Source organism: Heteronotia binoei, chromosome 2 (genome assembly GCF_032191835.1).
Source record: "Heteronotia binoei isolate CCM8104 ecotype False Entrance Well chromosome 2, APGP_CSIRO_Hbin_v1, whole genome shotgun sequence".
Lineage (NCBI taxonomy): Eukaryota > Metazoa > Chordata > Lepidosauria > Squamata > Gekkonidae > Heteronotia > Heteronotia binoei.
This window is the reverse complement of record NC_083224.1, coordinates 81,424,340-81,440,315: the sequence shown is the minus strand read 5'-3', so window position 1 is coordinate 81,440,315 and position 15,976 is coordinate 81,424,340. Positions and strand designations below refer to the sequence as shown.

At 43.9% G+C, this 15,976-nt stretch overlaps 1 protein-coding gene across 1 annotated transcript in view; it reads right to left on the bottom strand.

The window, feature by feature from the left end:
* TFEB (transcription factor EB) overlaps positions 1–15,976 on the bottom strand; it is a 121,387-nt gene that overhangs the window by 14,885 nt on the left and 90,526 nt on the right. Inside the window, exons 2-3 of the mRNA XM_060231432.1 lie at positions 1,265–1,501; positions 760–1,008 (exon numbers count right to left, since the gene is read on the bottom strand). Of these exons, the coding sequence (XP_060087415.1) occupies positions 760–1,008; positions 1,265–1,462 (447 nt within the window). The 5' untranslated portion in view covers positions 1,463–1,501. The remainder of the gene's footprint in view (positions 1–759; positions 1,009–1,264; positions 1,502–15,976) is intronic.

Below are 15,976 nucleotides of genomic sequence, written 5' to 3'. Positions count from 1 at the left end.
AGTGTTGCCTCCACAGGCAGCATTCATCTTATCTTAAAGTTGATCTATATATGACACATGTAGTCAGGATATTGTGTGTTGAATGGCAGGAATGGGGGACAATATGGACCAAGGATACGGTATAGGATTTAACTCTTTCCCCAACATATGAATTTGCAAGGAGTAAATCCTCATCTTGATCCAAATTACGCAACCCTTGCAGTTGCTTTTTGCCTTTAAAATTCCTGGGAGAGATCCTAATTATACATCTTCCATGACAGTGAACTTTATTCCCTTACTTCCCAATAGCCAAGCTGGACAACCAGGCAAACCAAATAGTGCTTCTGTAAGCCAAAATTTACTACAAATGGAGAGAGGTACAACATGTCAGAATGTAACCTTTTAGCCTAACCTTCTCTCAAACATCCTAGTTTCCTTTCTCCCTCACATGCCATTTTATTTATTTAGCATTGGATGGGGTGCTTGATACAGAAAAGCATTCCGACACTCAGAGCTGAATCTCCAGTCTGATACAGTACAGTCTAATTAGAGTTGTACCATGAGTGTGCTGGTCATGTAGTATAGCTCTATGGATTATTTGTGAGGGGATGCAGATCCTGGGCTAGAACAGACTTGCCAGATGTGTTCTTACTGCTTCCTTCATGAGGTCCTTTAGAAATTTACTAGTATTAGCAGGGCTGCATCCACACTCCATTTAGTGATTCTGTAAGATCCACCCAGAAAAGCCAATGCCACCATGCAAGGAAGCCACATACATACCTCCCTCTCCGGGTTAGAGCCAATGTTAAGCATGGCCATTGGACTGTTTGGGGTGCTGTTTCCTGTAGAAGAGGACATGACATGGCTTGGCCGGATGCCAGGTGAGACTGAAGGGGGAGGCTTGGGAGATGGAGCACGGAGCAGAGGAGCAAACTTGTTCCCATAGGTTTCTGACAAGTATTCTTGGACCTTCTTGTCTCGTGACCTTTGCAGGTGATACGTGGTAGGGTTCTCCAGGAAGGACTGAACCTAAAAGCAAGCGATTCAAAAGTGTGGGGTAGAGAGAGAAGAGAAAAAGAACTGTCATCTAAAGGGTGACAGCAATTTTCAGATGAATAGACATGCAGGGGAAAAGTGATCTTTCATCAAGTGGAATTTTATTATATATTTATTTCAAAAAATAATATGTCAACTCTAACAGAGACCTGCTCAAAGCAGCTCATGCTAAGACAATACAAAGAAAACTAAACAAGCCATTACAAATAAGAAAGGGCTGGAACTGTACCTTTAAGACTTCTCCAGGCACAGAGGGTGGGGACTGGAAATTAACTGGTGTGTTGATGGCAGGGGTTGGAGTCATTGGCATTTGCTGCTGCTGCTGCATGTAATGCATCATTGCCTCCTGCTGCATGCGCTCCCGTTGTTCCTCTTGTTGTACTTGCTCTCGCATGAGCTGCATCCGCAGGCCAATGCGTGACGCCATGGCGCACGCTTTGATTCTGCCCAAGGGACACTTAAAATCCTAGAAAAGAAAAGGATTTAATCTCAAGGATTCACCATGAAGATGATGACTAACACTGCAATCCTATAAATGACTTCAGACTAAATTAGGGACAATTGTACAGGTCTTATCCCAGCATGTAGTGAAAAGCAGAAGTGAGAGATCACTGCATCAGGAGCTACATTCTAGGATTTGCCACTTTGGGTGAATCCTACAGCATCAACCCCCTCCCTCTTCAATGTAATGACCTGGGATAAAAGCCACATGCTGGCATGCCCCATGTCCATGTTCCTCTCTCCAGCCTCAGAAGCACCAGTGAAAAATGCAGGTAAGCAGTCAGAGGTCTCTCACTAAAGCTAGCAGTCTGCCGAGTCTAAACACATTGAAATCCATGCTCTCAGTAACTCTCCATAGGGTTACACTGAAAAGGTCACATTTATAGCACAGGCCTTGTCATCGACTGCAACCTGTGCTTAATTACCAAGTCCACTGGCACTTCACAGACGCTGAGAGCTATTTGTTACAAGGGATTATAACCACAATAATAAGAACAAACCTCTCAACTCTTGATGATTATCAGGTGGACACACATTTTCTGTCATCCTTACTTTTATTTTTGTTCTGATCTGTGTCACATAAACTACAAAATAGATATTTCCAGAGACATTTTTCCAAACAAAAGCTCAGCTGGAGTTAAGGTAGGCAGGACAAATGCTACTAAAGCTGTACTGCTACATCTAGAGATTCTTTAAGAGGTCAATCATCTGTAAATTGTTCATTGTAAGGCATTCTGAGTACCAGTGCTAATTGCAATCAATGACAATTAGAAAAGGCAAACTGCATAAATCAGAAAGAAGCCTTCAGTGTTCTGCTTAATCATAAGGGGCAGTGCTTTACTGATTTGTCTTTGCAGACACATTTGAGTCACTGCCAAGTTAAATACTTTTTCTAATATGTTAGTTGAATATCATTATAACATTCTGTGTTACAGTTATTCTGAATTCTCAGCTTTCATTAAAAATATAAATATCCCCTTTCATTGAAGAGCTATGCATTTCCCCTTATACCTGCTCAACAGAGTTAGAAACGTTTTTTTAAAAAGAAAGCTAAGAATTCAGAGGTGCTGTTATGCTATCTCAATGCAACAATGTTCAATTGCCATTTTAGAAAGAGGCCTATGGTGGGTGGGAGAGGAAATGACCAGGGCAGGGAAAATGGCTGCTATTTGGGCAGGACTGGGAAAATCTGAACTTTTCAACCCACACAGCTTTGTCACAATCATTTTCAAAACTTCACAGTTAAGCAAGTATGGTAAACATCAAATAAAAGCTAAGAAATGCTGTGAGGTGCACAAACCAGCTAGAGTTGTCAAGTGCATGTCTGCAACTCCCAGGAGGCTTTGGGGGCAGATGTTGTATACATGTCAATATCACCCAGTTAAAACTCAGAAGTGATGCCACAAACAGACTAGGATTTTCTGACTCTCTATGATAAAACCATAGAAGTCTGCGAAATCTTAGAGCATCAGTGACATCACTCCTGGACTTTAGCTGGATGATACTGACACAACCTCCCCACCCCACCCCTCACTGGAGCAACAGCAGGAGATTGCCCACTACAATGGGTGAATCGACAAACCTATGCACCATAATGCTCTAGGGAAGTAGGAGAAACCTCTGCTTCCCAACAGCATTAAACCTGAGACAAATAACCTGTGTAGAAGCATCGTCCGTCCGTCCCTCCGTCCCTCCCTCCATCTGCCTTTTAAGATTTCAGAACCTGGAGGAAAGAGCAGGTGGTAACAAGCCCTGCCTTAAAGAAAACAATCTCATCCCAGCTATTTCCCAGGAGACTGCTGCCATTTTCTTTGGAAAAAATGAAACTGGGACAAAATAAAAATACTTCAGAGATGTGTGTGTTTGTTATTATAAATGAACAAATCAACACAAAGCAGGGATGGTTCCCAAGGTTGCTAAGTCCAATAAACAGCAATGCAGCCAAGATGCCAGCGACACTACAATCAAGCCAAAATCAGTAATGGATTTTCCAGTAGGGGCCATCTAAAAGTGAGTCTGCCTTTTTGATGGCAAGTTATATACACACTAACTTAAACTTGTTGATGTAGGATTTCTTTTTTACAACGAAGAATAAAAAGGAAAAAATTAACATACAAATGCACTCAAAATGCCCTGAAGCTGCAAATTTTTATTATGTTAGAGTACAATTCAGTAACCCTGTTGAGAAGAGAATACAGTTCTTGAAACGAGAGTAGGCTTCCCAACCCTCCCGCCCTGGTGGGGGACCCGTTTGAAGGACGGTTGTTGTGTAGAGAGGAATTGTTTAATGAGATGTGGATTGAGTAACCAACCAGTGCTTTCCTATCACTGGAGACATAGGACTTGAATATTTTGGAAATAGATTAATAGAGTAATTGCAAATAGCTTTGAATTCACTATTTCATATAATATATACATTTCATTGTGCTATAAGATTAGGGTTGCCAAACCCCAGGTGGGGGCAGGGGATCCCCTGGTTTGGAGGCCCTCCCCTCGTTTCAGGGTCATCAGAAAGCAGGGGGAGGGGAGGGAAATGTCTGCTGGGAACTCTATTATTCCCTTTGGAGATTTATTCCCATAGAAAAATCATGGAGAATTGATCCACGGGTATCTGGGGCTTTAGGGGGGCTGTTGTTTGGGGTAGAGGCACCAAATTTTCAGTATAGCATCTACTGCCACTCCCCAAAATACCCCCCCCCCAGTTTCAAAAAGATTGGACCAGGGGGTCCAATTCTATGAGCCCCAAAAGAAGGGGCCCCTATCCTTCGTTATTTCCTATGGAAGGAAGGAATTGAAAAGGTGTGCCACCCCTTTTGAATGTGATGGCCAGAACTCCCTTTGGAGTTCAATTATCCTTGTCACAGCCTTGATCTTGGCTCCACCCCTAATGTCTCCTGTCTCCGCCCTGATGTCTCCTGGCTCCACCCCCAAAGTCCCCAGATATTTCTTGAATTGGAGTTGGCAACCCTAAGTGAGAGCCAATGTTCTGAAACTCTTTTAATTTTCCCCATACACTTTTAGTTCTTTAAAAAAATAAATTGCTAACAAAATTATGTTACCATCCCTGGTGTGATCCACTTTGTTTACTCAGGTTGACTTTTTAAAAAAAGAATTTAAAGTCAAAGTAAGTAAATAATCCCCTTTCCCTCTATATTAATCTTTGCCCTGCAGTAACCCAGGAAATGAAACCCACTGCTCTCATTTTCTACTCAAGTGACAAGAGATATACATTTAACTTTGCTGAATAGGGACAGAGGTAATCCCATGTCGCAGCATGTAATGCAGGTGGATTTGAAGATGGAAAAAATGATAAGGGCCTTATTTGCTATTTGTGAGGATGAAAGATGGTCCAGAAAGTAAAGAATCAAAGAACCAACTTAAGTTCCAAGATTTCCTATATAAGAAACAGTAGCCACAGCCAAAATAGTGAAGAGATATAAAAACCAAAGAAAGCTGTACTCCAAAGGGGCAGGCCCACAAAGAAATTCTGTTGAGATAGCATGAGCTGATTTCCAAAACACACGGTAAACCACACTGGGGCCACCTTACAGGCTCTCTTGTTAGGAAGCCTGGATTATTATGCTATTGAGAGATCTTCGTATACCATGTTACGCCTACTTCTTGGTGAAACCCCTTTTGAGAAATTGAGAAGATAAGCACAAGGCCCAGGATTCAGTTCCAATAGATGTAATACAAAGTAAACATCATTTGCTGAGCAAGGGGACTAAATGGAATATGCTCAACTTTCCACTATTCTTTATAGCAGAGATGTCGAACTCATTTGTTATGAGGGCTGGATATGACATAAATGAGACCTTGTCGGGCCAGGTAGGGCCCTGTGTGTACCTATTTAAGATTCAGTAGCAGAGATAGAAACTTTTAAGAGAACACAGACAAACATGACTAAAGATTTTTTTTTATTATTATTAAAACATGCTTAAAACATTAGCACCTGTTGGTCTTAAAGGTGCTTTCTTTGTATTTCTCCCATGGGATCCAGGGAACTGGGCAAAGGAAGTTCTAGCTCTTTCCTTCCTCAGGGGACCAGGAGGAGGAGGAGCCTCAACCAATGGAAAAAATGGAGGCTTTGCTCTGTAGCTCCTGTGCAATTGAGCAAGCCTTGTAAAGCAAGCTGAGATGCAGAACGAAGCAAGAGAGCCAGACAAGAAGGGAGAAGGAAGCAGACAAGAGCCCGTTGCTCGGGGGCCTGATAGGAGCCATCTGGGAGCCTAATCAGGCCCCCAGGCTGCAGGTTTGACACCCCTGCTTTATAGCATTGGTCCAACTGGAGGTCAAGAGCCACAACTAAGTTATGCCCAATGTTGCTTCTAAGCTGAGCTAATGTGAGCTAGAGTCAGCTAAGGTCTCTGGATTGACAATATTACCTTCACTTGTATTATAATTATTTAGCTTTACCGACTTCTGAGTAGAATCCAAAGGTTCTCTTCTGCTACATAAGAACATAAGAGAAGTCATGTTGGATCAGGCCAATGGCCCATCCAGTCTAACACTCTGTATCACACAGTCGCCAACCCCCCCCCCCACAAGTGCCATCAGGAGGTCCAGCAGTGGGGCCAGGGCACTAGAAGCCCTCCCACTGTGCCCCCCAAGCATCAAGAATTCCTCTCTTTTTCACCCTCCCCTGCCTCCAAGGAGTACAATGCAGCAGCATATGTCCTTGTCCCCTCTTCCACTGTATCCTCACAACAACCCTGTGATGTAAGTCAAGCTAAGAGAGAAAGTCTGGCTTCCAGTCTCCCAGAACCCTTCATGGCAGGCTTCTCTCCCCATCCAATCATCTAAGCACTGCACCAGAGAGGTTGTACTACCCCAAGATTGCCACCAGAGGGTGACAATCTAGCACCATCTCAAGCAGAGTTGCACCTTCCTAAACCTACGGAAGTCAGTTGCCTCAAGAGACTGAGCAAGATGGGCTGTTTTAGATGGGTAGCCCTGGTAGTCTGTCTCTTGCTCTTTTCTGCTGCTTAGGAAACTGCTGCAACTCTGCTTAGGGTTACTCAAGCCACCTAGCCACATCCCCGGCAGAGGAAAGGGTTGAACAGGGGTGGGGAAAACTGGGCGCTATCTCTTGCTCAGCTCCATCCCTTCCCTTCTTGGCTGCAGTCAGTCACCCCCAAAACCCAGGCCAGAGAAAGCGGTGCCCTTTCGCCACCTTGATTGTCAATCCCAGAGGCTGGGAAGAGGCAAGCCTGTTGGGAGGGAGGTGCGTCTCTTCCGCGGGAGATGGGGTTCCCCGCATACAAGATGCAGCCCCTCCATTCCCACCGCCGACCTTGCCCACCTACTCTCCAGGCAACATCATCCATACAGCTGACTCCCTCTTCGTTTTATTCGTGGGAAGAGCACAGTGCATTACAAGAGAACCTTCCTTCAACAGATGGGCTTCCTTTTCATTATAGAAGACTCTGAACTCAGTACAAGGAAGTCTTCTTCCACCTGCTGAAAAAGCAGCCACCAGCAGTGCTCTCAGCACTATCCCAATGTCTGGATGCAGTAGTCCAATGGTTAAGGGGGAGCTACATGAAGTTGAATCTGTCCAAGAACGAGGTCATGTGGCTGAGAAAGACTGAGAGACACTCCCAAGTCTCAATGGTGTCCAGTTGACAACTGTAGAGTCTGTAAAGAGCCTCTGTGTGTGGTTGGATTCTGCACTATCATTGGATAAATAAGTGTCCATGGTAGTATGACCAGAATTTTTTCACCTATGCCAGGCCTGCCAGCTGGCTTCTTAATTGTTTGGGTCAGGCTTTGCTACATTGATCCATGCAATGGTCACCTCCAGGCTAGACTACTGCAATTCACTTTTCATGGAGCTACCCTTGAAAACACTTTGGAAACTGCAGGTGGTCAAAAATGCAGCTGCCAGGTTACTGACTGGAACATCATGGTCAGCACACATTACTCCAATTCTGCAGCAGCTGCATTGGCTACCATGCATTTTCAGATCCAATTCAAGGTGTTGGTGTTAACCTTCAAAGCCCTCAATGGTCCGGGACCCTCATTCCTACAGGACCACTTTTTCCTTTACAACCACCTATGCTCCCTTTGGTCATCATCTAGAGGCCTCTTGCAGATGCCTGGCCCCAAGATGGGTTGCCTAGCAGTCACCAGGGGAAAGGCGTTCTCCTTTGTGGCCCGTACCCTGTGGAATGCACTCTTGGATGACACCTGCACCCTGCTGGACTTGTTTAGTTTCCACAAGACATGCAAAGCTAAATTATTTAGGTTCACTCTTAGAGGGTAACCTGTTTGGGCTGTTTGGCCTAATATGCAAAGGAGTTCCTGCTACAAAAAAAGCCCTGAATATAGTGATAGCCACATATCTTAATATTTTAACGTTAATATTTTATATTAATTTGTTTTTATGTTGTTTTCATCTTATTGGTTTTACTGCTGTATGTCACCATGAGAACCTTCAGGTGACTGGTGACTAAAAAAAACTAATAAATAAAATTTGTTTTCCCTCTGTTTTTTAAATTTTGATATCAGTGATATCAAACCCGGTAGGGATGCCAGCCTCCAGATGGAACCTGGGGATCCCTGGGATTAGAGTTCATCTCCAGAATACAGTTTTCCCCAGGAGAAATGGATGCTGCTGGGGGTGGAGTACATGACATTGTACCCCATTAAGGTCTCTGGCCTTCCCAAGCTCCATCCCCAAATCTAAAAGAGTTTCCCAGCCTGGATCTGACAACCCTACACCCCCATCCCCTGCTGGTGAACAGAGGGGTCCTGGCAACCCTAAAACCCACTGGCTTCTCCTGCAACAGATACACAACTTTTATTCATTTGCTCTATGCAGGTCTGACATTTCTCCTCAAAAATCACATTTCTGCGTTGCAATTACATGTGGAATTGTTGACCCAGTTTAAAAATAAAAACTACTTTTTGAGACAATGAAAAGTGGGATAGAGGTTCAACAAATAATCAGTCTTGGCAGACAAATAAGCATGTACATTGTGACCATCTTGGCTTTTGCTCCAATTAAGGAGTGATATAGAAATAGATAAATGAGTGTAAAAGTTGCCCGCTTATATGTCATTTCAGTCATGAACTCACTGGGTATATCTGGAGTTGGGGCAAGATGGCGACGGATGAACAGTCTTATACAGCTGCTCTGCTATTTTAGCTTTCTAAATGTGTTTGTTGGACCAGATTTATCTGCTCTGGATTACTGGAATAACTGAACTCTTTGGTCTACCTGGGATAAACGGGACCATTATCACCATATTGTGCTGAATTGTTCAACCACAATAATAATAAATAACCAATTAAAATCAGTAAAAAAATCAGTAGCAGTAATGGTACTAAAACTATAAAAACAGCAACAAGAAAAGTTGAAACAGGACAAAACAGCAAATATAGTAAGAAATGTAAAACATATACTTTAGCAGGAAATAAAATCATCCGATTTCACTAGAGAAAAAGAGCTAACCAACTCAACTATGACAATATATTGAACAAAACTCAAAATACTCAGGTGAAGAAAAACTTTCTCTGATGTCTAAAGCATAAGAAGGAATGCACCAGTACTGCAGCAAGGAAAAAGTTTCAACAAGTTACTATTCCAGAGAAGGAGCTGGTCATTGTGGCTGCTCTCCTCATATCAGTAAATGGGAGCACATAACAAGAACCTCCAAAGTAGATCTCATGCTTTTCAATATCACACAATGGCATATCAGTTGTTTCACCGGGGGGGGGGGGGAGTATTTTAAGATTTGAGATTCATAGTGGCAAATGCCTATGTTTATTTCAAAGCACCCTGAAGAAGCAATTGGATTTTCAAGTGAGTATGGTACTTCTAATGGGATTTTCTAATTCTTAATTCAGATTTAACCCATCCCATACCTCATGAGACTTAGCATGTGCAACAATTTGTAGTATTATAGCTGTTATCATGAATATGTTCACAAAGTGATTTTGCAAGGCATGCTCATTACATGTGAGAAAATCTAAGTATGACCTGTAATATTGTTCCACAAAACAATTACTTTGGTTCATTTAAACATCACTTGTATTGTAACTTTTATACACATTTTGGTGTATTAACACTAGATTTTTTCCCCAGCAAAAGCCATGGAAAGGAGACATAATTCAGCCATCTGCATCTCATCCTGATGAATTTCAGGCCCAAGCACACATCACTAGGAGTTCTGTGTATGAATCTCCCCAGTGGTTTCTTTGTCCTTTTAAAAGAGACAGTGTGTGGGCATACCAGTTCAAACTGGGACCAAGGGATGTGGAGAAAGGGGATTCTGCCTTGCTGTTCTCCTAATCTGAAATACTCTGAGCAGCTGCTACTTTGCACTAGGGTTGCCAAGTCCAATTCAAGAAATATCTGGGGACTTTGGGGGTGGAGCCAGGAGACATCAGGGCGGAGACAGGAACAAGGCTGTGACAAGCATAATTGAACTCCAAGGGAGTTCTGGCCATCACATTTAAAGGAACCGCACACCTTTTTAAATGTTTTCCTTCCATAGGAAATAATGAAGGATAGAGGCACCTTCTTTTGGGGCTCAAAGAATGGGACCCCCTGGTCCAATCATTTTGAAACTTGGGAGATACTTTGCGGAGAGTCACTAGATACTATATTGAAAATTTGGTGCCTCTACCTCAAAAAACAGCTCCCCCAGAGCCCCCGAAACCTCCAGATCAATTCCCCATTATACCCTATGAGAATCAATCTCCACATAGAGAATAATGCTCAGCAGACGTGAGAGGATGCAAGGACTACAAGTCCCAGCATGCACCTCGCGAAGGGAGGCCGGACTGGAGCGAATAGCAGGCCGGCGGTGGGCGGGTCTTTGTGAGCCGGAGGAAGGGAGAAGCCTGAAGCCAAGCAGGGAAAGAGACACGACACCGTTGCAACCCCCCCACCCCCGCAATCAGATTTTTAGATAGCGGGGGATTAGGCTGCTAATCCAGGGGTCCCCTGGCAGGGCGGGGGGGTTGGGAAGCCTACTTTGCACACTGAGGTAAATACACAGTGCCTGATAAAGGGCATATACATTTGTCCCTGGGAGGCAAACAACAGCCTCATGGGGTCATTTTAAGTGAGAAAAAAGCCCACATGTCACAGGTGAAGGATGGACCCCCCCCTCCCCACACACACACAGCATAGTTTGCCTGCAATTGAGGTCCCATGTGCTGGCTTATTTAAAGAAGAAGCCCTACTGTGAGCTAACACTCAGATCCCCTTGTCTCATTTCTGTTGTGGGAACAGTTAGGTCTTTTGTGCACCACACCCAAGGGAAAATACCTGGCCGTAAAAGTGCCATGATAGCTGTATATAGTTTATTTCCTTCTTCCGCGATCATTAGCCATGTGCAAAGACAGGGACAAGATATGCCCATATAAGGATATGGTGAACAATCGGCGTCGGTAATAGGTAGAATGTGAGCCTTCTGCGTCGGCCAGGATAGGCCAGAGGGACAGAGAGGGGCATAGCATCGCGAGCCTTAAATTGAGCTGTGCTGCGACACAGACTTCAGAGACCGCACCCTGGGTGCCTTCTCTTCATGCCTGCAGACATGTATTCCGAATAAAACTTGCTTGCTGCTGACCTCCATGTCTTGGCATTTTCTTGGTGAGACGAAAATGATCCATAACATTTCGTACTCATACTAATCATTATTGCATACTCTTTATACTTAAAATCAGTCATTACTGGTTCACAGATTTTTCATACAGCTGTTACCTGATTTGAAATATTTTAAGCCCCTGAATTATCCTCAGATTTGCATAAAAGTGTACTTCATTTTTCTATTATATATGGGGATACAAGACATTTAAGGGTGATGGACAGTTAGGGTGGTCAGAAGGATTCCTGATATCGTTTGGGGATTTTCCTATCATCAAGGTTGGTGCACCTTTTGCAACCCTGTCTGACCTGTGGAATACAGAGATGACCCAGGCTGAGGTCATGACTGCCCCTGAGGGTCCTCTCTCTTTCCATGGAGTCCAGAATTCCCCTTAATTTACTGAGGAGCTTTAGATGGTGAGATGGTCACACGTACAGTAGGGGCACGTGAGAAAAATGCTAAGTAAATGTACCAAACACAGGTGAGAGCTCATTATTGTCCCTACTCTGTGACACTGATGGCAACAACACAAGCTTTTATGTCACCATTGCACCTGCACAATGCCATCCAGCAGAGCTTCTCCAGGTTGCACTAATGCTTTAAAAATATCCAATTACCTGATCAGCAGAGAGGCCTTTTAAATCAGTCCAAATGTTTTAAATTATTTAATACATTGGATTTGTGACGCCTAATCCCTGCTACTGCATGGTAATGTACATAACCAGATAAAACAATAAACAATAGTTAAAATACATTTTAAGAACAGATGGTGAGTATTATTACTTATTCATTATTCCAGTTACAGACTGCCAACCTTCATGGGCAGGGAGGTAGAGGGCAAGCAAGCATGACGCAAAAGAACAGAAGGTGCCGGCTAAGATGGAAACCATTGCTGTCCTCAATCAAAAGCCTGCTGGAACAACTCTGCCTTGCAGGCCATGTAGGGCTGCATAAGGTCCTGCAGGGCCCTGATGGAATTTGGCAGAGAATTTCACCAGGCTGTGGTCAGGACCAAAAAGGCCCTGGCCTTTGTTGAGGACATCAGGGCATCTTTAGGGCCAGGGATCACTAGCTAGTTATTATTCTGAGAGTTCAATGCCCCTCTGGGAACATAACAGAGCAGATGGTCTCATAGATATGTGGTCCCTGATCACTAGGCCTTATAGGTCAATACTAAAAGCTTGAACTTGACTTGGTATTCCATTGGAAGCCAGTGTAGCTGGTGCAGCACAGGTTGTATATATGCCATCCATACATTCCTGTCAGGGCTTGCACCACCACGTTTTGGATCAGCTGGAACTTCTGGGTCAATCTCAAAGGCAGGCCAGTCTAATCTGGAGGTGACTGTTGCACAGATTACTGTGGCTAGGTCGGGGTGCAATAGGAAATGGGCCAATTGATGTGCCTGGTGCAGATGAAAGAACACCAGTTTGGCAATGTTGCATGATTTGGGCCTCCATATTCAATTTAATTAATCTAACCAATTAATCAGTTCAAATTCTGCAGCCAAGTTTTCACCTCTAACTTTCCAGTCCCATGCATCTAGTGACATGTATTCTTTCCAACTCTTTAATTTCAAATACATCTAAATGCATATAAGAAGAACTGGATTAGAATACACAAACACGCCTTTTACATTTGACATGCAGTATGTGCCTTTTTTTCACTTAAACTTGTGAAAACTGTCCATTTGGTGAATGCCTCTGGGCCCAAGGGCTTGTTATTTTTTGATTTGCCAGCTAGTTCTAAAGCTACTACTACTACTCAGGAATCCCCAAGTTTAAACTTTTTCTTGAGACGTAATTTTCCTTTCTTTCACTTGGCCTAGGCCCATCCTATATTTTCTTTCAGTATTTCTAGCATTTGGAAAGACCGACAGGAAGATGAATTACAGCAAATAATTCTGTTCAGCAAACCTGTTCACAAGAAGCTTATTTGTATTTATACAGTTACAATACAGCTTGTATTTGTGTTAAGAGATAAGTGACTGCCATAATTCCTACCTGTGTTCCTTGCTGTGTGGTAAGCATTACTGAAGCAGTCCCACCATTTGTTGTTCCTCTTGGCGCCAAACTGATAAGGAATCAAGAATCAGGAGGTGGTGGTGGCTCCCAAGGGAAATGCTCTAAACCTCTACCACCAGGAGATTTTTTAACAACAGGAGATCTCCAGTTACCACCTGAAGGTTGGCAACCCAGTAATCAGCCCTCAAGTGAGTGTGTCCCAGCTCTGCTTTGAAGTTGGGAGGTAGTCATTTTGGTTAAAGGAAACCCACTCTTCCCAGCTCTCTTTTCAAGGACTTTGAGATCTTTCCCTTAAATAGCCACAATCACCTCCTGATCTTTGCCCTCTAACCAGACTGGTGCCAGGAAGAGCATCAAACTAGTGCTGCTTTGGCAACACGGCCACACCAAGATGCATAGGTAGGCACCAGGTCAATAGCTTATGCCTTAAACAAATACAAGCTTTGTTCTATTAGCATAGCTCTAGAGCAGGGTCCCCAACCCCAGGGCCGGGGACCAGTAGCAGGCTGCAGCATGTTTGAAATGGGCCACGCAGCCTCGCCACCCCCACGCAGCGCCTTCTCTTCCCCCCATTTTCACCATTTGAAGGCCGGAGAAGGGAAGGAGGCAAGGGCAGCATCGCTTGCTGCTGCTGCAGCAGCGGCTTTCCCACCCATCAGCTGATTGGCAGGGGGATGTCAGCCTGGGAGGCACTTCATGGCCCCTTCCTCAGTCTTAAAATGGAGAAAACGGGGGGGGGGGGAAGGCTGCGCAGGGGGGTGAAGGAGAGAGGAGGAAACGGGGATGAAAACAGGAGGAGGAGGTGGCGAGGCTGCTCAGGGGATGAAGAAGGGAGGAGGAAATGCCATGGGAGGGCGGTGAATTGGGTGCCCCCAACCTGCCAGCCCTGGGGGCCGTGGTCGGCAGGCCAGCCCTGGGGCCGGTCCCCAGGGCCAAAAAGGTTGGGGACCACTGTTCTAGAGGGTATACAGGTTACAGAACTATGATGCAGACTTATTTATTTATAGCATTCATATTCCCATAAGGTTGAGTTGCCAGCTCTAGGATGGGAAATTCCCAGGGATTTTGAGGGTGGAACATGGGAAGCGCAGGTTTTCTTGGGCAGGGCAGGGCAGGGGAGGGGAGGGGAGAGATTTCAGTGGGGTATGTCATAAAGTCCACCTTCCAAAGCAACCATTTTCTTCAGGGGATTGACCTTTGTAACCCAGAAACCAGTTTTAATTCTGGGAGAGCACCAGGCATCACCTGGAGATTGGCAACCCTAATATCCAGCCTTTCCTGTTGATTCAAGGCAGATTACAATAATAGTTAAAACATCCCCAGCTAAAACCAAAGATAAAACAGCAAGCTGCAAATCCCTCCCCTTTTAATCCTTTCCCCCACCCCCAATAAAACAAATGATACAGAGGAGGATTGGAAACCTAACTTGGAATTTACAAAATCAGAATATCTGATCTCCCCTCCCTGTTAAAAGATTCAAATTGGTGAATGTACACAAAGGATGCTTCCCTTGGCATGATCACACACACAGTATCTCTCTCTTTCCCTATCTCTCTATCACTCACTCACACATACCCATGGATGGTTGAACTATGCAACCATGGATAGTTAACGCTTTGGGCAGCACTGCCAATATTTTGATGTTTTGCATTCAATGTGTGCCATCACAGTGCATGATTCTTTGCAGAGTACATTATTCCCTATTCTGCCTCCCAGTGGCTCTTGGTGCTCACTATCCCGCCCCCAGATGTTCCACTCCTCCCATCAGTCACTACCAAAATATTCCACATTTTGTCAAAGCCTACAATTCAATAATAAAATTATGCTTATGGGAGGGTGCCTGATCCTCATGAAATATTCAAAATATTCAAAAGGAGAGTGTTATATGTGTGTATATTATACACACACATTCACAAAGAGAAAGAAAAGGTAAACAGAGAGTCCAATTCTCATCTTGTATAAAGTTGAGGTTTTAATAAATGTGTTGCATTTCATGCCATGTTCTTTGGTCTCCTTGCTTACTGTTTTTTTCTCTGTACCTCATACATATCTGCCAATGGTGGATTATAATTCATGCATTTGATAAATGGCGTTCTAGTACAATTTTTATGCCACAGTAAATCCATTAGTCTTTAAGTACAACTGACTCTTGATAGTGGTTGCTCCAACAGACTAACATAGCAACCCCTGTGGAATTTATCTTTGTTGCAGTCTCATTGATCACCTGAAACCATTCTATGGCCTACAAGTGTTCATGGTTTACAGTTTCACATGTATCTGAAAGGCACACAAGGTACCTTATTCTGAATCAGATTATCAATCCATCAGGGTCAGTGTGTCTACTCAGACTGGTAGTGGCTCTCAGGTTGAGGCTTATCACCCACTACCTGATCTTTTAACTAGCAATATTAGGGATTGAACTTGGAATGTTCTACATACCAAGCAGATGCGCTAGCACTGAGCCACTTGTCCCTCCCTGGAGTATCTCAGGTACACATAGAACAAAAGGCACCATAATTATTGCCTTCCACAGTAATCCCTAAATCCAGACATCAACAGCAGCCCTGCTAACATGCCTGTCTTCTACATTTACACATATAGATAGCATCTTGTAATTCTTCACTGATCTCAGCCATTTATTTATCTATTTTGTCTTCACTACTGTGATTCTCTCCCTCCTTCTACTTTAGGAGAAACAACCAATGTCGCGTGCACAGACTATTCCTGCAGGTTATCCCCTTGGGAAATATCTGCATTCATCAACTCAGGATGAAACTGAACCCAGACCAAGCACAACAAAGCAAGTTCAGGTCC